This window comes from Pseudopodoces humilis, chromosome 5, assembly GCF_049639895.1.
Source record: "Pseudopodoces humilis isolate 2021_Gansu_Grassland_sample_001 chromosome 5, ASM4963989v1, whole genome shotgun sequence".
NCBI lineage: Eukaryota > Metazoa > Chordata > Aves > Passeriformes > Paridae > Pseudopodoces > Pseudopodoces humilis.
This window is the reverse complement of record NC_142204.1, coordinates 7,003,338-7,027,819: the sequence shown is the minus strand read 5'-3', so window position 1 is coordinate 7,027,819 and position 24,482 is coordinate 7,003,338. Positions and strand designations below refer to the sequence as shown.

At 39.4% G+C, this 24,482-nt stretch overlaps 1 protein-coding gene across 2 annotated transcripts in view; it reads left to right on the top strand.

Annotated features, from left to right (window-relative positions):
* The first annotated feature begins 246 nt into the window (after positions 1-246).
* The window catches only part of PHF21B (PHD finger protein 21B), a 175,977-nt gene continuing 151,741 nt past the window's right edge, over positions 247-24,482 (top strand). For both annotated transcript variants that reach the window (XM_088055481.1, XM_088055482.1), the window contains exons 1-3: positions 247-300; positions 791-823; positions 1,114-1,179. In XM_088055481.1, the coding sequence (XP_087911607.1) occupies positions 247-300; positions 791-823; positions 1,114-1,179 (153 nt within the window). The remainder of the gene's footprint in view (positions 301-790; positions 824-1,113; positions 1,180-24,482) is intronic.

The following is a 24,482-nucleotide window of genomic DNA, read 5'->3' as shown; positions in this document are numbered from 1 at the left end:
TACTTTAAAAAATTGTTTTCTTCCATTTTTCCGCGGAGGGAGGGGTGACTGCCTGGCTGGCTGGCGGGTCTGTTGCAAAAAGCGAGAGAGAAAATCAAAACCAAAACAAAAAAAAGCCAAAAAAGAAAAAAAAGAAAGGCAGGAAAAAAAAAAGCCAAACAAAACCAAACCAAAAACCAAACCAAACAAAAAAAAAACTTCACTCGGATCTGAAAGTGGCAGGAAAGTGCCTGGCAAGTTGCAGGGATGGAGCTACACAGCTTGCAGGAGGCGTTAAAAGTGGAAATCCAATGTCACCAGGTAAAAGAATGAAATGCTGAGGCAACCAGCCGTGCTCTGCCTCCGATCGGGGCTCGCAGGACCGGTGTTGCATGTTCGGCGAGAGCCTTCGTGCCGCAGCCACCAGGGGAGGGGGCTTGGGGGGGGCGCGGCGGGGACCCCCGGCCCCCCGCCGCAATGGCGAGCACTTCCCCAAAGTACTTTTACGGCTTGTTTGGCTGAGTTTTTTGTGTGTGTGTGCTGTGGAGATGCGGAGTCAACGCTGCAGTCGGTGCTAGTGTGTGTGCGTGAGTGTGAGAGTGTGTGTGTGTGTGTGTGTTGGAGAGATTAGGACGAGACTTGAATATTTATGAGCTTTGCTTGAAACTGACTCGCAGTGTTTACTTGCCTCTTTGTTCCTTACCCCCCTCCCTCCCCCGTCCACACACATACATACATTTAAAATAATCCATTAAACTTGAAACAGTTTCTAATTCTTCCTTTTTTGGGGGTGATTTTTTTTTTTTTATAGAAACTAGTTGCACAGATGAAGCAAGATCCACAGGTAAATGCAGATTTTTTTTTTTTTTTTTTTTTCTCTTCAGTATTTTATCCCTGCCGTAATAAGCGCAGTTGTGCTGGGACAGCAGGATGAGAAACTTTATCAGTAAGAGATCTCATTTTGTAGTCTGCACTGAGCTTTCTTGCTAAGGAGGGTGTTTTGTGTATGCATGCTTCTGTACAGCTTCAGTGGAATGGTTTTGCCTTTGAAAAATTTCTAGCTCGCAAGTTTATTCATTACAGGGGTTAGTTTGCACTTTGCCTTTAATATGCGTCTTGTTGCCGTTTTTGCAGAACGGAGATCTTAAGAAACAAATCCATGAAAGGCAATCAAGAATAGCAGCTCTTAATGAGAAACAAGTAAGGAACAGATCGATTCAGTTGTGTTTGGTTTTTCTTCTTGTTTTTACGATGCACTATCTAAACATCCGAAAAGTGTCTGAAAATGCTGGCGGCAGGGGATATAACATCCATTTTCTTTTGCATAGAGTCAGAAAATGCATGTTTTCATAATAAGGTCGGATTCTCTGATGTCTTGCTGGGGGAAAGAATTATTTCAGTACTTGTAGTAAAAAGATAAGCAGTAGTTAAAACGTAAGAAAAAAAAAGGCGTCCATTTTGAGTTGGTCGACATGTTTTAGGAATATGGAAAATTCTTCTGTCTTGGGCTACTTTGTGCACTTCTGTGTAATGTGCAGAACAAGAGTTGGGAAGGAGGAGGCTGGAGCCCCGTTTGGAGACATTTCTGTGTTTAATTACAAAACTGACTTTTATTGATCACTTTATTTCTTTTTATTTTTCTTCTTCTTCCCCCCCCCCCCCCCCCCTTTTCCTCCCCACTTGCCTTTCTCTTCGCTTGGTCTGATCTGACGTGTTGGCTTTTGATTCGAGTTCACTTAGGCACTTTCACTTTTTTCTCCCCCTTCCAAAAATACGAATAAATACAGATTAACCTGTTTCAGCTGCCAGCGAGAGGGGGAGAAAAACCAAAAAACCGACAAAACGGAGAGAGAAACAAAACAAACCAGGAACCTTCCTCCCTGCCTCTTCCCCTCCCCGTTCCCCCGCCCTTCCTAAAGTTTCTCCTGGCTGTTTTTGTGCCGGGTGACCCCGGGGCCGCTGCTCTTGCCGAGAGGGGCCCGGAAGGAAAGTTTTGGTGCGGGGGGCGGCGGGGCGGCGGGCGCTCAGCACCGCGGACAGCGCCACTCGCCATTCCTGCCCGCCCAGCTCCCCGCGCCCCCCGGCCTCTCTCCCGGCACTTCCAGCGCGGGAAAGGCAGTTGGAAAAGCCAGCGGGAGATCTGCCGGCCCCAGCCCCGCTCTCCATCCCGGGCCTGAACTTTCCGGGTCGCGCCCGGGCCCTCCGCGGCCGTGATGGGTTTCTGTGCTCCGCTCTCCCCGGCCTCGAGCACCGTTCAGCACCGGCGCTGGGGACAGCACCCGCCAGCCCAAAGCCGCCCCTTCCCTCCCGACACAGGCAAAGGGGACACGTGTTCCGCTCCCCCTGCTTTTCCCCGTCCTTCTTCTTATTTTATTTATTTATTTATTTATTTATTTATTTTTTCTTGTATGTATGCGTTCTGTTTTGTTTCGCTGGAGTTGTGGTTAAAGTTGCAAAGTGACTGTGTGATGCGTGCCTGCGGGCGATGGCTGCACGCCACCCTTTTCCTCCCAGTTTATTGTTATGAGAATTGGTCAGCACTCTCAGTTTAGTAGTGGAAGCTTCCATTTTGTGAGGAAGGGGTGTTTGTTCCTCCTAACATGGAGAAAAGTCTGCGGAGTTTGCCGGTGGGGGATGGGGCCCCATTCATGCTGAACATTACCATTTTGATTGCTTTGATGCCATTTTTGGAGGGGGGAGGGGAGAGAATACCCTACTCAGCAGAGCACAAAGATGTTTAATCACTGTATAGAATCAAATCAGATAGTTTCTTTTTTAAAGCAAATCTGACACTACATGATATGTAAGGGCTGTTAGTCCTTGTTTTGCAGTGTAAAACAGCAAGTTGTTGACTCTTAATACTACTGTATTGGGTAGAACCTTGTGGGTTTTGTTTTTTTTTTTTTAATAAGCTAAAAGCCTTTCCTGCAACAATGCATCTTAATGTGTTGTTTCTTAAATATCAAAATAGTTTTACTGTCTAAGTGGGTATTTGGAACGTAGATTTCATCATTTCCCCCTATATTGTAGCAACTATTTCAAGGCTGTTTAAATTTTTATGATCGTAGTAAATGAGAAGCTATTTATTATATGTCATGTTGGAATTTAGATAAAGCAGAGAGACACATTTGAAAATTCAGTTTGAACATTCTGATTCAGCTTGGGGAAAATGGCTTTTGCTAAGCTTGCAGAGCATATTTATGTATAATCCAAACTAACTAGTAAACAATCTTTGTATATTTATGACTTGCCATTCTCATAATCTTGTAAATAAATCTATAGACCATGAAATAATTAAATATAAAATACCTAAATTCTGTAAACAGAAAATTTGGCCTAGCAGGAAACCTCCTATTTTTAGGCAAGCCCTTAAATTTCTTTTACTGTTTTCAACATCCTCTGCAACAAGAGCTCATAATTAAGTGCCTGGCTGGTGGTGTGGTGTACTCGTGCTCCAGGCTGCCACCTCCAGAGGTCTACACTGAAATCTTTCTGGGGTCACACATGAAATGAGTTTGGAGGTCTTAGCTTGTGACCAAGTCACAAACCCATTCTGTAACTTTGCAGACTTGCTATAATTAGTAGTTGCTCCTTAGATAATGGCTTGTAAATGAACTCTGTGTCCTTGAGGGTATAGAGAAGGAGCAGTGAGGACCACGGAGACCACAGATGGGCTAATGGTGGAGCTATTTGGTGGTTTGAAGCCCTCACTTTCACGGAAACACCAGTGTAAATTTAAATAGGCAGTTCAAGTAGGGAGGTTATTTTTACATATGTATTTACATCCCTTCCTCCTTAATGCCCCCAAAGACTTGTTTAGGCACAACTAATTCATAATTCAATAGTGTATACCTTTGATTGTACATGCACTGAATACAAAAGACCCTAAAATTGCATTTCAGTTTAACTGCACATGTTAATGATGAAACAGTAAAACAAACAAAGAAACCCTACCTACACCTGTTAGGAACATAACAGGAGTGAGTGTTATCTCTCAGTGCTGCTATTCATCACTTTTCATTGTAGATGGCTACAATGGCATTTGTGGCAATGTGTACTTTTCTTGAAAGTTACAGTGAAGACAAAAAAAATTGAATGACAAACTCAACTTTTGAGGGAAATTTTTGAAGTAGACTTTTATGTGTAGCTGGATTTAAAGTTGCATCCTAATTAAGGATCCCTGGCTAGTCATCGATGTTTCTTTAATGTTGGTGGGTTAGAGAAATATAGAATTTTGCATAGTTTTAATATTTTTCAGTGTCTTCAAAGAAGTACTGTAGATCCATCATTTTCATTACTGGAAGGTAAGAGCTTCAATCAGTTCTTAATTTGGCATCCAACTCAGAAAGACAAGTTAGACTTCTGTCACAAATACATCAGATGGTGTAGTTTTGATTAATTGTCATCACCTTTGAGAGTGGGTTACCTCTTCTTTAACGAGATATGATGTGTGAAGACTCCATTAGTTAGTCCAGTGGTTTTATACCTTCCATCTACAGCACATGCAGAGCAGCAATAACATTTTTATCTAAATTGTAAAGCAAGAAGCATTTATATGTAAATAAAAGAGCCATCATAAGAGCCAGCACTGGCCTTAATAGCACACCAGAGGTGCTCTGCTGCATGTGTTTCTTGTACTTTATGTCATTAAGGAGTTATTAAGGGTCTTTTAATTCTAGAAAGTTGTCTCTTATTAATTAATAGATCAGGATAAAAAAATAAGCAAATCTTTAACCTCCACTGGAAGTTCCTTTTTACTTGTTCCTCCTTTTACTGTAAGTGTTAGGTGGCAAGCCAGGTCTTTAGCAATGAACATGTGTGGGCCACTATATTTTTGACCATGATGAACTCTGAATTCAGACAGCCTGTCCTGGAGCACAGTAATAAAAATACGCCTTCCCGAAAGACATTATGCCATTCACTTGTGTGCTGCCTCATTTCTTTACCATTATTTACTGTCTATGAAGAAAATCAACATTAGTTTCAGGCAGAGTTTCCCAGCCTGTGTTATTGCTGGTTTGGGTATTTTTTTTTGGGTAGTATATCTGAAATGAAATCACTGACTGTGTTTTGCCTGTGGTGATCACCAGCAAAGCCTGTTTCTGGAAAGTGTTAGGCTTCTTAAAATTGAAGTACAGTTCTTGTGCAAGTTGTTGGAGTTGGTTTAGGTCAAGATGTCTCATTGTGCTGATGTTGTCTCTTTGTTTTGGGGAAGAGGAGGAAGTGGATTTTTGGGTTTGTTGATGTTCATGCTGGGCTGTGCCTGCAAATGGCAGCATTATTTACATAAGTTGAAGAGTAAATTATTGATATTGCCAGAGCTCAGTATTTCATATGGCTGAGTTATTTCAAATTGATTAAGGTAAAATAAGGGTTATAAGCTTCAGTGGAAAGCCAGGTAAAATCTGAAAGGTATTTCCAGATTGAGTTGAACCTGATGTCAAACTCTGACCCAAGGTATGCACAGCCCTCCCTATTGCTGTGGCAGAATTGCATCCGTGTCTGGGGCTGGATGTCAGGGGCGTCAGGGGTGACGGGCTCCCACCCAAGTGGAGTACTAAACTTTTCTATCACTGCACTGTGTCTATAAACACAAAGACAGCTGGTATTAAATATGAGCCATTCTTCTGCATACTGAGGTCCTGCTGACTTTGCTGGGAATCCTGAGCAATTGTAGAATAAAATGAATTTACTGGATCAGAGTAAAGATTAGTTCTGGATTGTAATTCAGAAAGCTCCTGTTCCCAGAAAGCTCCAGTCCCTTTTTTTTTTTTTTTAATTGTAAAATCAGGTGGCAATGTATTGCTTATTTTGCCATCTGTAGAAAGAGGGAAAAAACTAGGGAAGGATTTACCTTCAACTCCTTGGAGGAGAAACTTAGGAATGTAGTTTGCATAATGACAATCCTATCATTCTGTTTGTGCTTTCAGTAACAGCATACTGAGATTCCCATGTCCTATTGGAGAAAAAGGGTAATAAATGCCATTTTCATGGGGGAATGGAAATATGGCTTTCAGCCTGCCATTACGTTGCCCTTATAAAGATTCATGTAACAAAAATTTGTACTAGAGGGGTTAGAACCCCATTTTGTTTGGTAGCTGTTTGACTGGCATGGGAAATGCTATTTTGTTCCAGCATTTTTCTTTGACTGTACACTTTTCTCTACTTACACAGTGTATAACTTGGCAGGGCTAACTGTTGAAAAGAGAATGTTACTTTCATTCTAACCATTTTAAAGAGTTCACTTTGATATTTTACCCACTTAAACACCTGCTGTCAGAACAGTACAATTGATTTCAATTAACTTTGAATTTCTTCAATAAGATGACTCTTATAATAACTCCAGTAATCCCATGATGCTTCATTAGAGGAGCTGGCTATGATGATTATCCCTGTGATTTAGCAATTTTTTCCTTACAATGCCTTTGTCTATACAGAAAAAGGAATTATGCCAACAATACCTTTTTATTTCATTTCTGGTTTTACACTAACAACACTTGCTGCCTCTTACACACTAAAGTATCTAATTTATACTTGGAGCAAACAGGTATTTGTTCAGATGTACACATTACTTTAGTAGAGAGACATTTTTAAAGAAACTTTAGTTCTATATAGGACCTCTGCATCTTGGAGTTAGAATTCCTTTTAATTTTGAGTAGACACTTGGGTAGCTGTTAGGTAGTGCTTCTACAAGAGTCTTAATCAGGAGCTCTGGTTTGATGTAACCAAATCTCCACTGGTTCATGCCACGTGTGTGGCTCATCCAGAGCAGTATGTCATGGCAGATGTTTGAACCAGCTCATCTTGTTTCAGGATCTGGTGCACAGACTTCTTGTATCTGTGGAAGAAAAGGGGAATGTCTTCTTTCCATAGTGTGATGCTAAAGAAGAGTTTTGAATGGTGGTTTTAAATGACATTTCCAATGGGATACTGCATCTGTCTAAACACTTCTGCTATGTTCAAATAGAGAAAATCCCTTTTCATCTCATTGTAGATTTGATTTTCAAGTTGAAAGCATGAAGGCATATGAAGACATGTTCATACAAAGTTAATTTAAACTTTTCCTTCTATGCTTTTCTTGTTGCGATCAAAGATAAAATGTGCAGCATTTTTGTATTTGATTATAAAATGATGCCTCCCTCTCCCATCCGCCCCCAAAACAAAATCTGGAGCACCAAAGAAACTTTTAAGCAAGAGTTAAAGGACAAAAATTTGCAAATTGATTAGACAAGGCCATGGTAAATGGTGTATGTGTGACCACAATGTCAAGGAGGGCAACTGGTACACACAGAGGAGTTGGAGGTAAGGGAAGCATGAAAACAGGCTGCAAGTTTAAGATAAGAACAAAGAAGAACAAAAAAGAACCAGAATTGTACTAATTGAAAAGCAAATTTGTCATTCTGCCATTAAAGTAGACAGTTGTTTCAGTGTAATAGACTCATATTTGGTCTATCCAATCCTCATCACACACTTTTTTTATATTTCTGTATATACATATATTTAATATTGTTTTTTAATTTTATCTTTTTGTAACTTAAGGTGGTACTACTTTTTTATTTGGAATTGTCCATCTTGAGTTAAAATTTACTTAGTGAAAAATGTTTTCTCCCCCACCCCTCTTTTTTGCATCAGCTGCTTATTGTTATGCAGTAGCAATTTCCAGAGTGTCATATGAAATTGCTGATGCGGCTTAGTTCTCGCTCCAACCTGCAACTGCCAATAGTAAGCGTCTATTGAAATCTAATATGTACCACAGGGCTTTTTGCACATGTACAGGCAGACCTTTCTGGTTAATAGACAGAGGACTAGGAAATAGGAGCATGTGTTTTCCTGTTTTTAACCCATGGAGAACTTAAATATATGTCCAAATTTAAACTATAAAACAATCCTTTGACTGAATTGAAGTAAACCAGAGAACTGACCATAAATGCTGCTGCAGTAAAATCAAAACAATAAGTAGTTGAGAACTCTGTAGATATGATGAGTGGTGTTAATTTAGGTTTCTGAGAGGCAATCTTATTTTCAGAGTTGTAATTCAGTTTTAAGAGCCTGGGCATTGAGGCTCTGGCCAGAACAGTGTGTTCACCTGAAGGATGGTTTAATTGCTTGTGTTTAATTGAGAGAAGCATATAACTGGCCTTGAAACAGAAGTTAAGTCTATATTGTATATAAGTTATTTTCCACATTGATTTAGCTTGATCCTGTTGGTAGCTTGTGATGTAGCTTACGTATTATCTGGGGAGAAGGAGTGGAATTGCCTTTCTGTGCAGCTCAGCTATTGATGACAAATCTTATAAGGTTACAGAAAGTGAAATTGTATATTACATTACAAATAATTTAGTCAAGTGAGAATCATTGATACTTTTGACATGCAGCAGAGATTAACCTACATTTTCTGTAACGTGCTGTTTTTCTAAAGTGCTTCAAATCAGCTAAGATTGCCTAAAGATTTATCGGTGAGGCAAAGCTTTTCTAAGAATAAGGAAGATAGAAGCTTCCATTCTCAGAAATGTACAGACTTGAATGTCTCTGTGTTTAAATTTGCTTCTGTATCTGTGTGTGTGGTTGGGTGTGAGCATAAGGTCTTTCTCTTTGATATCATTCAGGCAGAAAGCCAATATGCGCATGTAAATGAGCCTGAAAATGTAATTAAAAATATATACTGGGGACTGCAGTACAGAATTTAGTATGAGATGTAGGTTATAAAGTGATAAGTAACATTTCCTATATAATCACTGATACTCTGATACTGACTCTCATCTGTGATTTATGCATCTTGTGTGTTATTAAGTGCCAAACAGATAAATGCTGAAATGATTTCTTTAGATATGATTTCACCACGATGACTGAAAGCAAAGTACATCTTGCCCATTCTCTTCCCTTCAACCAAAACAAAAACCAAAATACATCTACCATGCAAGTATTACTACAGAGACTAAAAATATTTTACATAAGGTCAGATAAAGACCTATTTGGTAACATATCTTTCCTGGCAATAAAATGTGACAAAACAGACTTACTTGTGAATATATTAGATGAAGGAAATTCTGCAAATCAATAGGATGCATCTAGGAACTTGTATACAGATGGAAAAAGAGGAAGATTGCCAGGGGAAAGACATAAACAATTTTGTCCTTTATTTCAGTGTAGAAAACAAAGGCTCACACATAAAAGCCTATATGAGAGGCACCTCAGAAACTCCAAACTTTAGGCAAGAAGCCAGTTTTCTTTTCTTGTAAGTATTTTCTAAAAGTTAGGTCAGAGTGCTGGGTGCAGAAGCTAATGTTTCTGCTCTCCAGCTTAGGGAGAAACTACTTGGAAAAGCATTTATTTTGCATTTAAAAATATAGGTGGAGTCCAGATGCATTTCTGTCAACAGCTCTGCAGCCCATAAATATATACAACCAAAGTCAGTGCCTTATTTACATTATTTTATTAACATTCTTTGCTGAGTGGGCTTGAATGGAACACAATCTCTCATATAGAGGATCTAATTATAAACACAAGGGACAGAACCAAATAAGCAGTCTTTAAAGGGAAAAGAGTCTGGCAGCTTTGTTTAAAGTGTCCTTTAATGAACTTCTTTAGCAGCTTGTATCTTAGCAACACGTTTTATTACATACCAGTGCGGGAGAAGCAGTTTGCAGATGGAGTTGCACACAGTAATTTATTTCCCCCCATTTCCCTGGTTTTTTTTTTTTTTTCCTCCTCTGTGGTGACTCGACTTGAATGTGCAGAGTAGCTTTTCTAACACTGATAGCTCACTTGAAATCCCTGATTGGTTCATTTGTATCTGTTCTGTTTTGTTAGTTGATGAAAAAGGCATTTATTATTTTAAATGCATACTGATTTTGCGTGCTCTTAGAAATTCAGATATGACTGTTTTGAATAGGCATGGATTTAAATGGAAAACAACCCCAGCTTTTTTCAGTGCACTTTTTTTCCAATGATGTGTTGCACTCGGCACCCATCCTCATTGCACACACCAGTGAGTTTCCAGATTTGGAGGTTATTTACTCTCCATGTTACATGGAATTGTTTTAATCTCTTATCTTTCACACCTCCAAAACTAATTGGAATATAGGAGTGACAGAAGCATTTGCAATCTCTTTTTTTGTCTTCTTAGACAAAAGCTTGCACTTAAACTGCAAATATATTAAAAAAAAACAAACTGCTGTTTCAAAAACCAGTTGAAATTCTGCACTACTGTCCCTCCTTCAAATGACCTACAGGGCTTATCTTTGTTGAAAGAAATACTTTTTGTTCTCTCTACTGCTAATTGCAGACCAAGTTCTCCTCATATGTTTTGAGTGAAAAAGTATGTGAGTAGCTTTTTTCAATAGGGTCTTTGGCGGAATGTGGTGTTATTGAAGATGAGTATGAGCAATACAATCTAGACTTCATTTTTTTTCTTATAAATTAAAGGGGAAAAATGCCTTTAATGAGCAAACTAAATACTATTCAGCTCAATTTACATTTTCTGCTAGCTAGGCAGGTGTAAGTCGAGGCATATATATTTCCCTGGAGTTCACTGGAGTTACCCAGAGTTTGCACTGGTGTGATAAAAATCAGAATATTTCCAGAGGGAGAAAAGCAGGTGAGGAGGAGAGAGGGCAGATGAAGGCAGTCCAGAGTGTTAGGAGAACCCACAGGAGATTGTTGGCTTAAAGATAGTGCTCTTGGGGATGGCTTCATTAAACTTCAGTTAAGAGCTAATATATTAGGGGTTGATATTAAAAAGACCAAACCTATCCATTTCATAAAGTCCAGTTCATAAAGTTGATATTTGCAAGTAGACAGGGGATGGTTTTTGAAAGAGATGGAATTGTTTCTCTGCTTAAAATTAGTGAAATACAAATGTGTTTCCATTAATTGGCAAACTATTACATTTCTTGACCCCTTTGTTCAAAAAATCCAGTTTCCTTTCACTCCAAAATATGGAAGGATGGATGGATGGATGGATGGATGGATGGATGGATGGATGGATGGATGGATGGATGGATCTCTTCTGGTTTCGAAATGTCAGGTGCCAGCCTGCCTCTTGTCCCTTTTGGATCTGCAATATATCAGCCTTATTAGCAGCATAAAGAAGTCCTTTGAACTTTAAAAGCAGTAAGAGAGGTAAAGAATGGAGAGATAAAGGATTCAGTCCCACTCCCCTTTAAACCATGGTGATACTGGTTTTAAAACAGAAGTATGTCCTCTGGAGCCAAAAGTGATTCAGTTGCTGTGTGATTAACTTACTATTTCTTTCACAATTCAGCTCACTGTTAATTAACTCAATTTCAATTGAAGAAACTCTAAGCTGGAGGAATGCACTAGAATCTTGCACAATCACTGGGATTAACGATGGCAGTCTGAACTGTCAAGCTAAATCATGAAATTTGCAATATTGCTAGACAAAGGCTTACATCTTTTTTTTTTTTTTTTAACTGTAGGTCCCTAACAAAAGGGACCTGCCATTACCAGAACAATTCATGTCCTGTCATGAGAAATAGTATTTATGCCAGGCACAGCATCTGAAGACCATGTCTTGAGTTATTTTTTTAATGTGATAGAGCTGGGAATATTTAAGTGAGGTATAAAAACAAGAGTCCTAACATACAAAGTAATTTCATTCAGAAATGTTGCAGTAAGAGGGAACAAAATTAAGAATTAAATTATTTTCTGCAACATTTTGAAAGGAATTGGAAACCTATGTGTCAGATTGGCTAAAACAAATCAGCAAGATTCAGTGTTTCATTTTACCTTCAATAAAGAAAAAAAAAACTTTTTTTTTTTTTCCAGAAGCACAAACATTTCCAGAAACTTCTTTAAACCTCTGAGTGCTTGCACTGTACCTCATTACAGAACTACTTTTAGTAAAGGAAACTTAAAGGAACTTCCATCCCCAGATGAAGCAAAGACTCATTTATAAACAATGAGAGCAGGAACAATAGAATGCTGAGTGCATTCTGCATGAATAATATAACTGAGGATTGTGGAAAGCCTATGATTTTGTATGCCAAACTCAGTTTGGGAGTTAGTTTATGAGACTATATCTGGATTTAAGCTCTGGATTTCAGGCCTTTTGATTGAAAAATTTTTGCCATAGTTGGTTATTTTATCTTTTTTTCCTCTTGTACTTTCTTAATTAAAGTAATTCTCCTAAATTTGCTGAAGCTCTTTATCCTGTCTGTATTTAGGGTTTGGCTTAATGAGATTCTCCTCCAGGATCCACAGACCATAAGGTAATGCAAACAGTGAAGGCAGTAGTAGCTGACGTTTTTCATAAACAGTGGAAGAATAAATTTTCCCCAAAACTCAACTTTGAGTGACTTTGCTTACTGTTACAAATACAGAGCAAGTAAGCTGGAATTTTCCTGGCTTGGGCTGCCTGAGGTGGTCCATTTCACCCACTGTTATGAACTTGTTATCCTATCTTATAGAAAAATAGCATATAGTTATGAACAAGGTGTTCTTCCCAACCTAAGCCATTCTGTGTTTCTATGGTTCTCTCAAAGCTGAGTTAGGTTATTTTGCAGTTCAGTCCCTGGTTGCTCTTTGAAATTGCCTCCTATTAAACTGAGTGCTGTCAAATGATAATGATAGATTTTGTAAGATGATCCAGTGTCCTGAAAAGTGGACTAATGCATTTGCTAAAGATCTTCCTACTGTATGGCCCCTATTAGTTCTACTAGTGTTAGCTAGGAAAAGTGGTGTGCATAAGCTCTGTCTGTAATAACAGTTTCTGATAGTCTTCTATTTTGCTTCACTGTTTGAAAAAAAAAAAAAAAGAAAAAAAAGACATCTTCATGTTAACATTTTGTAGTTTCCTTGGGTTCAGTTGAGCTGTGCCTGTTTATACTTCTCAAAAATCTGGGCCAGGTGGACTTGAGTTCCCTCACCATCCCCAAACTACAAAACTGGCCAATCACTGATACAAGTTTGTCTTGATCTCCCAGGTTCTTGCTCTTTCATTAAGCTGGCTTCAGTTTAGGTTAGCATCACCCACTGGTTTGCTGATGGACTTCCTCTAAAGGCTGTGGCTAAACCTTTAGATTTTGGTGTCAAAAAATAGCTTTAAAAATATTATTCCAGAACAAAGTCTAAATAATAATGCTGAAATTTGCTACATATTTACTTAATAATTTACTGTTCCTTGAAAAAGATCTTTTGATCATCAGATAGTTATGTATTCATCAGCTGGCCTGTTCCAACCTACCACATAAATACATAGTTTTCAAAATGCACAGTTCTCAGGAGACTAGACATGTACAGGACCTGTTGTTTATTAAAATGCAGTTTCTTGACATGACTGAACTCAAACACTCTTGTAGTCTGTTGACTTACTATCCACTGAAGGAATTTTACCTTCTCTAGTTAAGGATTCACTAGGTAGATACAATTCCTCCCAAGTCATTACACTATTTTCAACTTAAAAAATCTTGGCATTGGAATTAGTGGATGCTGGACTTCTGTTGGAATTTGATTTGCTGTGTTGAATGTGCAATGAATCAGCCTTAAACAAAAATAATTTTATTGCTTTGCATGCCTGTCCAATGTTGTTCTGAGGGAGCTGACTGTTGTCTAAGAGCATCCCAAATGTTTTTAGTGGAAATGGCTTGAAGACAAAGTACACACAGGGATTTATGTTTCAAGGGCTAGATTCTGCCAAACTCAAGGGTGTTGGCACAAGCACCCTTCATATTTTAAAGAGAAAAATCCCCTCCACCTGGTAGAAGAGGTGTACAATGTGTAGAGAGATCGAAACACACAAAGAGCTTGAGAAAACGAATTTGAGGTGATATCTAGGGCAAAAGGATTAAAATTGAAACTTAGAGGTTCTTTGTGAACACAGCAGGGTGGTCTCGGTATTCAGATGAGAAATAAAGAGGGATAGGTCAAAGTTTGAATTGGGAAGGTGATTTTCTGTCCCAATTCCTGGCAAAACAGATGCTGTGGAGCTTCTGTGCAGGAACTGCTGGCAGGCACACTGTGACTTTATGGATACCCACAACTGGCGTAGGTCTGAGCAGTCTCCTTTTCCCACATTTTCTTGTTTCCCAGGAGAAATAGAAGAGAACATTTTAAGATTAATCAGCTAATGATGATATGCAAGAATTCTTTTCTGCAACTTTGATACTAGAAGGGGTGTTAAGAAGGGGATTGATATTCCTGTGCACACTTTTCACTCTTTCTTTGTTTATTTACTTGAAGTTTATACCACCTTTCATGGAACAAGCTTTTGCTGGATGTGTACCCAGGAAATATGCAGGAAGCTGAGTTTTCATGTGATTCAAGTCAGTAATGTCAAAATTTTGATCAGTAATATCAAATCCCTAGTTGTAAAAAAGATGTGCGTTTTTATTTCTTAAGGCTAATACACCACATCTATTTTTAATTACCAGCTATAACTGGAGAGGTGATTGATTTTCCTCTGCTGGAGTGTCATTACTAGCATTTCTGTATTCAGTTGTCCATGTTAAAATGTTTGAATAACCCTCTATTTAGAGTAACAATGTCTCACCTCAGAGTGGTAATTTCAAGCTCAAAAAATTCAGTATTGAAATAACCTACTTTTAATTCCCAGAATAGATGTGTCACTTTTCTTCCATCACTTATGTTCCAGGAGGTGTAACATAAAGCAGATCTAGCAAAATGCATGAGGGAACCTCTCTTTCTGTTTGTTTAGGTAGGTAGACCCACCTCAGCTGGGCAAGCAGGAAAATACAAAGTGCTGAGAGATGGTGGCATCTAATGCTGTTGCTTCCTTAGGACTAAGATGATCAGTTTCTAATGAGGGTGTTTATAATGCTCTCTGAGTAGGACAAGTAGTTGTACAGTGAAAACTGAACTTCTGCCAGTCACTGGTAGTTGTACTAGCTGCCCTCTGCCTTCTTCTTTGCTTTGTGGCTTTGGCTCTTTCACCCTGAAGAATTTTTAGAGTGAAACACAAATAGACACTTTCTTTGGTCTTTTGGAGTTCACAGGAAGGTGGTGGTTATGCCACTGTGCAGTGCAGTGGAAGGTCTGGAGAGCAGAACTGTGGGTACAGAGGACACTGTACCCATCCCAAGGGTTCAGGCTAACCATCCCATGTTTGATGTCAAGGACTGAATGGCTGTTACTGTGTGGAATGTTACGTGTGCTCCAGAAGTGTGCTCTGCTGTTGAGTTTAATCCCAGTAGAATCCACTTGATCCACTCCTGAATTACTTTGTGAAACAAAGTGCAAGATCTACTTTCATCAGATCACAGAGTGATCTGCTTCAGAAATGAGCTCCTGACTTGGAAGCAGTAATTAATATGGATTTACCCAATATGTGTTCCTTGCTGGTGGGTTTCTCTGACACTTAAAACAGCACTACTCATCTCTGGCCCTTCTGTCTTTATGATGATATCCCAGGCTATGAATGGAGGAGAGGGAGGAAGGCAGTTTCCCTGCTTTTAGGCATGGGTATATCAAGTGCATTCCTCTATATTCGCCATAATGGGGATGAAGAACCAACCCCTATTATCTTTTCCCACGTTATTCTGAGGGCTGGAAATGTTTTATATCCCTAAGATCTGGGCCATTTCAGGTCTAATGAAATTCTGGAATGCTACTTAAAGCTTTTATTTTATTATAAGACCTATATCCCACTATGGCTGGGAAAAGAGTCCCTTAAGGTTAGAGCCTCTTCCATGGCATTATAGTATTTTGAGTTGCAGTCTGCACTTAATTTGTCTGTGCTAACAGAAGTTTGTGTCCATTGATTTTGATATCTTGCTTGAACAGAGCATTAGAGGGGCACTTTGGAACTCCTATATTTCTTAAGAAAATGCCACCACTTCCCTTTTTCAGTAGGAATTATTGCCTCTCTTTTCAGATTCCTAATGTTTGTAGTGTTATCCATTACACAAGACCGAAAAAAATCAATGAGGTTCATAAACACAGTTGAAACTTACTTGACATATTTTACTCTAAATGTTTTGCTCACTATAGAAGAGTCAGCAAATACAATTGAAAGAGAGCACAGTAGTGCCATTTTTTAATGTTAAATAATACTTTCTGTTACAAAACAAGGGAAAAAATGAGTGGTTTTCCAACATTCTCTTTAAAAAGCCAGTAGCATTCTTTCATCCAGAACTTTACCACTGCTGACCTTCAGTGCTACAAGGAGCTGTGTAGCAGCTGGGTGGGGGATCAAAGTGCCAATGGTGTTTCTCTCATCAGGCTGGGTTGGATTGTGACCTAATGGTTGGGTTTCAGAAGTTGAGTTGTGACCTTATGGTACAGGGTTTGTGCCATGAGCAGCAGGGGAGGGGGAATTCTGTGGTGTTCCCAGGTTCTGCAGGTGAGACCCACCTGCAGAGCTGCCTCCAGCCCTGGGGCCTAGCACAGGAAGGACGTGGAGTTGTTGGAGCAAGTCTAAGGAGGTGCCAAGATGATCAGAGGGATGGAGCACCTCTGTTGTGAGGGAAGACTGAAAGCACTGGGATTGCTCAGCCTGGAGAACAGAAGCTGCAGGGTTACCCAATTGTGGCTTTCCACCTGAAGGCAACATACAAGAAAGATTGAGACTACAAGGGTCTGGTGTTGTAGGACAAAGAAAAATGGCTTAATACTGAGAGACATTTGGTTTAGATTAGATGTTAGAAAGAAATTCTTGGCTGTGAGGGTGGTGAGGCCCTGGCACAGGTTACCCAGAGCAGCTGTGGCTGCCCCGTCCCTGGAAGTGCTATGGGCCAGTTGGGCTGGGGCTTGGAGCAACCTGGGATAGTGAAAGGTTTTCCTTGCCCATAGGAGAGAGCGGGACAAGATGAGCTACAAGGTCCCTTCCAACCCAAACCATTCTGAGATTCTATGATAAGTAACTGTTTTTTACCCAGCAATTCCTCAGTAGCTGAAGGTATAGCTGATCTTATACAGTTCTTGCCTGACACACAGTCATGATTTCCTGCTGTTAGCATGTTTTTCAATGGCATAACACTTTCTCCACAGTAAAGAGTCTGCACAGAAGCATATGGCTACATCACAGAATTAAAGGAGAACTGTGGATGCTGAGAGATTAGTGTGTAGTGGGGTTCTTGTGGAGTAACAAACATTTCTCTAAAACTTGTGAGGTACAAAGTGTATAAAGGTACATTCTACAGTAGTTCTCTTACTGCAACTACAATAGAAGTGAAGGCTGGACATTGTGTTAGTCTCAAAGTGACTAAGAAGAATGAGGTTCTGGAATAACTTTCCAATAGAGAAAGTGGAAGCAAACCACCAATCTTTTATTTTTTCAGGTGAATCTATGACATGCAAAGATGTTGAGGAGCCCTGGCAGGAGTAGAAAATACATAGCAACTACTTGTTTGTGGGCCATAATGTTTGGAACTATTTCTGCAGGATTCAGAAAAAAAAATGTTGAGAACTGAAAGGGTAGATCAATATGTTAGCCAGTCTCTATTTTACGTCATGTGGAGAGTTGGTTCCAGCTGTCATAAACTTCTTGATGGACAGATGCTTTTGTCATACTAAGAAACTGATTTAAAAATTATTTTCTGTTCTAGTTTTTATGGCATCAGTCATAGTAGTGTTTCTATAATAAGTTGAATATAGAGACGTTGAAGGCACAGTTTGCTCAGATTGTAGGACAGAATTGTTATTTCACATAATCATACCAAAAAATCGTACTACTGTTTCTGGCACTTCGTTTTTCATTGGGATTGTGGTACTTGAAAGAGTCATTGTCTTGGTTTGAAAAGACAGGTGTCTGCTAAGGAAGGCAAAAACCTCCCTTGAAATAGAAAAAATGTAAACCCCTCCCCCCGAATTATTATAATCCTGAAATCAAGGGGCTCTCAGGCAAAGATATGAGAATAGGAATAACAGTTCTTTACTAAGAAAATTAAAATAAAAATGTCATACAAAAAAAACAAAACACTGACAGAGTCAGAATACAGCCTGACACCGTGTTGGTCAGGGTGTTGGTAGCAGTCTGATTAAATGGTGGCTGCAGTCCTGCTGGAGTGACAGATGTGGTTCTGCTAAAGCAAGGATCCCCTAGAAGGGATCCTTCTGAAGGATTTCGGTTCTGAAGATTTTCGGTTTCCTCTGAAGGTCCAGTGATGTAGATGGGTCTGATCTTTCCTCTGGGAATCCAATGGAGAAAGGCTGCTGTGGTGTTCCCAGTCTCTGACTATATCTAGGTAGGAATGCTTGGCTCCTCCCCCTGGGTGGAGCATCTCCGAATGGTGATGTAATTTTATCAGTCATGCAGTGAGACTCAATGGCCCATTAACAGAAGATATCCCCGTGGAGGGAGGTTGGGTTATGGAAGAGATAAAGAACACTGCCCCACCTGGTTTTAACAGATGGTAATAGAGTACATGCTTTTGGTTACATCTTGCATTGCAACCCAAGACAGCCATGAAGAGCCATGAAACATTTTTTTTCCAGTGCAGTCCACTCAGTGCTCCACTCAGATACAGGATTATAATGTGAGGACTCCCTATGTGGAGACAGAGGGGACAGTTTAAGTTCTGACACTGGTATTTCTTTTTTAACTGCCAGGAAGCACCAGAAGATGGCATGGTTTGTACAGATGCGTGCTAGAAAGTAAATGAGTGAGCTTGTGAAACTGCTATTAATAATCTTGGATAGTTTTTAACACTGTCATAAATAAAAGCAGCAACATGCAGTACTTCAATCTTTATTTCTTCTTTCTGCCAGTAAGGGACAACAGTAAAGTCCAGCTTATCTATCTGTGAATCTCTCTGTCAATCTATCTATCTATCTATCTATCTATCTATCTATCTATCTGGAGGAAAAAGTTAAAAAAAAAGCAAGTGTGATGTAATGTTGGTGCAACATACACTGAATGGTCAGCCTGACAAAAAGGGGTATTGATGGTAAGTGAAAAAGGTGACACCTTCCCTCAATAATTTTGATGAAAATCTTTCTTTATCTCCTCTGTACCTGTGAGTTCAAGCCTGGGAACCCAGACGTATCCCTCTTACTTTCCCATTCTCCTCTCTCTGTTCCCAGAAAAAATGTGATGACCAGAGGATATTAAGATACCCAGTTTAACCCTCTGAACTGGAGTACCAGCATCTGCTAGCTATGGAGATTCAGGGTTTAAAGATATTTCATCTTAACATTCGTAATGTTGGAAGAAGTAGGTGTGTATTTTAAAAGTTGTGTTTGTGGGATCCTGCAGGATCAGCAGGCTCTGCCTAGCTTCCCATCATTTACTGGATCTGAAGTTTTCTTTCATGCAGGTGAAACTGGTGAAGGTTTTTATTAGTTTAATGCAAGGGTGCCTCAGTTTGAGATTGTGGACTAACTGGTTAGTATTTCTCTAGCCTTCTGAAAATGTAAAGAACTATGAAAATGTTTAAAATTATTTGTTAAAAAATAATTAGTACAGGGGAAGAATCAGCTGAAACTACATCCCCTACTATAACTGTTTCAGCATGTGACATGCTTTAGCTGATAATCATAAAATCATAGAATCACAGAATGACTTAGGTTGGAAAACAGCTCCAAGATTGTTGTGTCCAACTTATGACTTCTCACCACCACCATGGCACCAAGTGCCACATTCAGTCATTTCTTGTTCACTGACACTGCATTGCAAAACTCACAGAATGTGTGGTTAGGATTTATAGCGCACAGTTGCTTTGATTTTTGGGTTGTTTTTTGTTTTTTTATTGACTATCCAGACACTGGTACTATCTTTTTGAGGACATGTTGAGTTTAGCTCTGTGACTTGGTATTTATGAATTTTTGAGGCAAAGAGCTTAATATAGAGACTGGTTCCGATATATGGTTGGAGTAACTCTGCAGAAGTTGGCAGAGTGCTGTAATGGGGAACTTCTTTTAGACTGGCCACAATATTTATACGGGTCAGGGGTACTTGAAATTTGCTCTTGGCCATCCTGTAATCCTTTTTTTACCAATGGGACATCTGAATCCACAAGGACATCTCAGGGATGAGTCATATTTTCTGCATGTTTAAAATGTTGAGAAATCTATACATTTATGCTCATGGAGAACTTAGTTCAGTATGAGTACAGGTGGGATTTTAACAGAATTTAGTTCACTTCTTTCACAGTCTGAAAGAACTGAAGGAAGGTTTGCACCAGACATTTTTTTTTAAATTTTTTTTTTTCCTTGTGATGTTATTAGACTAGTTTGAAGTAAACATTCTGTACCATCATTCTGGATTTTTTTATCTGTGCAGTATGATGTGAATCACTTTGGAGATGTGATACTTCCAAGTATAAAGAGTCTATACATAATGCAACAAAATGAATTTTCAAGCTGAAACTCCGCTGACCACAGCAAGGGGTGGTAAATACTGTGCATATATAAAGTTAACATTACAGGAATACAGGGTTTCTGTGCAGTTCTACATCTGCAGGTGTCTTGTCTCTCCAGTGAGCTCATTGCTGTGTTCCTTGTGATAGGAGCAGTTCTGTGGAGTTCTGCTCAGAGAAGTGTCAACCACACTTTTCTGGTTCAACACATCTGCATTTTGCTGTGGAGCAAAAGATGCAGAATTGGATTTTCTAGAGCTTTCGACAGTGTCCCAGTGTTCCTGATGAAGAAGACCAAGCTTCTGTTGAAGCCTGTGTATAACTACAGTCCCATGTGGGTGTTGGCTCAGAAACCAACAGGTTGCTTGATCACAACAGCACGTCTGGTCCCTGTCCCCAAGTCCTTGATCAAGGAAGTTCCTGTCTCCAGGGTTGGCCTTAGTCCAGCAGGCCCTGGGGTTTTCTGGTTGGGAAGGGACAACAGACAGTAGGACAGATGCTCATTAAAATTCAATACATTTGTAGAAACTGCCCAAAGAACATATTCAGAAGTGACTTTTTTTCCGAATTACCTTCACCCTGTTCCTCTTACATTTTCAGATTTAGTCAGTGTTGTTGTCACCAGTAAAGGCAGGGTCAGATCCAGAGCCATTTCAAGTCAATGGAAAGGTCCCTGCCATGCAGCCTGGATTTGGCTGGATTTGACTGGATTTCCTTACCAGTTAGCCTAGTTCTCACTGCCTTCATTGGTAATCTTCACTACAGATCAGTCCTTGACAGCTGAGACAATATGGGTTTAAAATGGAAAAATGTGTTTACATCCAGTCTGGGAGATCCTCAAACATACAAAAGAGTTTCACAACTCCCAATTGTAAAGCCAAAGGTCAAATAGTGACCTAGAAAGTTTCAGATGAGGGTGAAACATTGGTGCTGCAAAGGAAAGCAAAGAGATGTTTCATCTGATTTGGAACCTGGAGTCAGAATTAATTCTGCAAACAGGTATTTTCAAGGCCAAGTTATGAATGTGTTGAAATTGAATTATAATAGGGGTTGTTTTGTTTTTTTTTGACAGAAATTGCCGTAACTTTTCTTTATTTTTGACCTTCAATACATTTTAGAAACACGGCTCTGTTAAGTTAGGCCACCAAAATGGTGTGGGTATCAACTTGCTGCAAATGCAGAGCAGGTGATACTTAGGCCTTATATTCCTTTGGCATTTTTACTTTCTTATATATACATTGTTCTGTGAGTATAAACACTGTGAACACTAGTTTGCTGTGTTTGTGCCTTATATTGGTGATTAAGGAAGAGGCACACTCTGGTTCAATGTTTCGCAGAGACAGGGGCATACAAAGGTGTTCTCAAATTCTCTAGAGCCTGTTGAGAAGTTGTCCGTGATGCCTGACCTTCATTTATTCCCAGTAGTGAACCTCACATTTTGGTGAAGCTTGCTGTTACCTTAAATATCCTCAGTATCTCAACCCCTCTGTCCAGTTTGGTTGAAATTACACAGAAGGTTCAAAGTAACACACAAAGGTATTGTAAAACTGTATTTTGCATTTTAAACTGTAATTAGCACAAGGTGATAACATTTTGAAATGGACCAGGTTTTTAAATACCCCCCTGGGGTCTGGGTAACAGTGGCAGTGGGAACACTCTCATCTTGACTGGGCCAAGCACCCCACTTTCCTCCCCTCCAAAGCTCCAGGCTGACTTTGCTTCTTGGAGGAAGTTGTTCTGAGAACATCATGAATGAAGCAAATGTTTTCTGGAACCTGCAGGATTTTGGTTTGGTGCTATTATTTACACGCAGAGTGATTTGCCAGCCAAAGTCAAGGCCACAGGTGTAGCATGCTGCAGATACAAGTCTAAAAGACTGTCTGTACTTTATCAAATCTACTACCTATGTGTCCTCCATCTCCCTACTAACTCTGAGTAAGGGCACCAGAGCAATTGACCACTTGGTAGCTGTGCAAAAGCTTAATTTAATTGTGACTGACAAAGAAAGTGAAGAACAAGGTATAGAAAGGCCCCAGTGTTGATGTGACTCGGTAAGAATATCCTGTTTGCTGGCTTGTTGGCTTGGGTCTTTGGAGATGTAAGATCTCTTCATTGTTTTGGTGGTTTCATGCTATGTGTACTTCAGATGGTTGCCTAAGGCACCTCAGCCTGCTTTCTCATTTTTAAATGGATGAGCTGGCTTAGGGAGCTGAGTCACCCAAAGCTAACTTCACAAAAAGAAGTTATTTGTTCCCTCAGGCTATGGATTGGCAAATCAGAGCCCTGTGCTGGATAAGGGCTTTCATTCATCCCAGACAATTCTTTAGGAAAGCAGAACTGGGCAGTATTATTTTGCAGCATAAAGCGCACAGATCAGCAATGTCCCATGTTATGCAATGGCAGCTTTGTTACAACCAGCAAACACCTGACATCCTGATAAGTTTACAGCATGCTGAAGAGTAAATAAATCCCACAGATATGTCATGTAAAATCTTTCCATTTGGTTGCTTTCTTTCACACAATGTTCTGTAGCAGTTAACTATTTATATCTGTGTTAGTAACTAATATTAAATTGCACTTCAATTGTTACACAAATAATCACAAAAAAAAAAAAATCCTATTAGGAGTATTACCCATATTCTGTCCCCCAGAAATAGGATATAGGGGAATAAAATAGGGGGATAAAAATCTATACATTGGTGCAATCTGTGTGGTAATTTACAGTTGCAAAGACCTTCAGCAAGTCATGCAAAATCCATGGGGTATCTTTTGATGCTGGAGTTTTAGCTGAAGTCTGATAGAGGTGACGTGTGTGCTGTGCAAGCTCTTGTTCCTTCCCACACAGTTTCTTTGTACCCACTCATCTGTATACTCACATCCACAGCAAAGCCAGAGTAGCTCCAGTTGTTTGTCACACCTTAGGTTAATCTCATTCCTGATGAAATGCATGATTGTCCACCAGATAAAATTTGGGTTTTGTTTTTTATTTGACTCTGATTTACATAGTTGAAAGGGTTCCTTGATAAACTTCTTGAATCTTAACTCTGCATACTTAGGTGGTGTTAAGATATAGAATCTACATTAAAAATATTAATTTTCTGGAAGTTATGTGATGTGCTCAAATGTAATATTGCTGTTGTGGCTTATTTAATAGAATTTATTTGATTGTGGTGGGCTGGAAGCAAGGACTATGTGTCCAAATGAAGTCCTGTGAAGTTTTGTCTGTATTTCACTTTGTTGTTCTAGCACTGGTACTTGAGTGTGTGGCATTGACCGCACATCCAAGTGCCATCCTGAGCTTCAGTTCCTTGCTAAGCATATTCTGGTAGCACAAGAAATTTTCTGCTTCCTAGCTGGAACCAGCAGCTAAGTACAGTTGCAGTGTCAAGCTGTACACTCAACTAATGTCACACTTTAGAAAGACTTTAAATACGTATACCCTGCATCTCCAAACGAATTATTAGTCTGGCACTCCAAAGTGCAGGATAGAGCTGTCCACTGCCTGAGGTTTGGTCTTGTCCATGTCAAGCATCAGGAAGATGATCACATCCTCATGTCCGCTTTTGTGGACTGCAGGGAGCTGGGGATGTGTAGCACCTCTTAGGAAGTGCCTACAGAACGGGGTGGCAGCTTATCAGCAGTTTCTGCTCTGTTCAGTGCTGGTGTTTCTCAAGCACATTCAGGCTTCCTCAGACATTTCACATCCCAAAACAACTGTTTTAATTTTGTTTAGGGGAGAATAGATCAGGCTGTGATTTCTGGATATATTGAATTCTTAAGAAGGTCAGATTTTTTTTTTTTTTTTATTACTATATTGAACTAATTTTGATCATCTTGTCTCAATTTTAAATCTCTGCGATTACTGTTTGCTTCAATAGCCTCCAGATGCTTCTTCTTGTATGTGGAAAACCTGGCAGTTATGAATGTTTATGGCTAATGTTGCCTTTTGTGAAAGTACATTGATTTCTAGATCAACACCACAATTTTAAATGGCCTTGGTAAACCTGTTACAAGTAGCTGTTTACAAAGTTCAAAGTCTAAAAATTAATTAAAATCTGAGGCCCTCTTTGGTATAAAATATTTAGTTGTTTTCTTTTTTGTTAGGAATGTCAGATGTTTGTGCTAAGCTGGCAGCTAACAATAGCTGCAAGTTAATTTGGTTATTGTTTTTTAGGCACTGCTAAATATTGAAATCCTTTTCCATTGTTACATTAACTGTGGTCTTTTCTG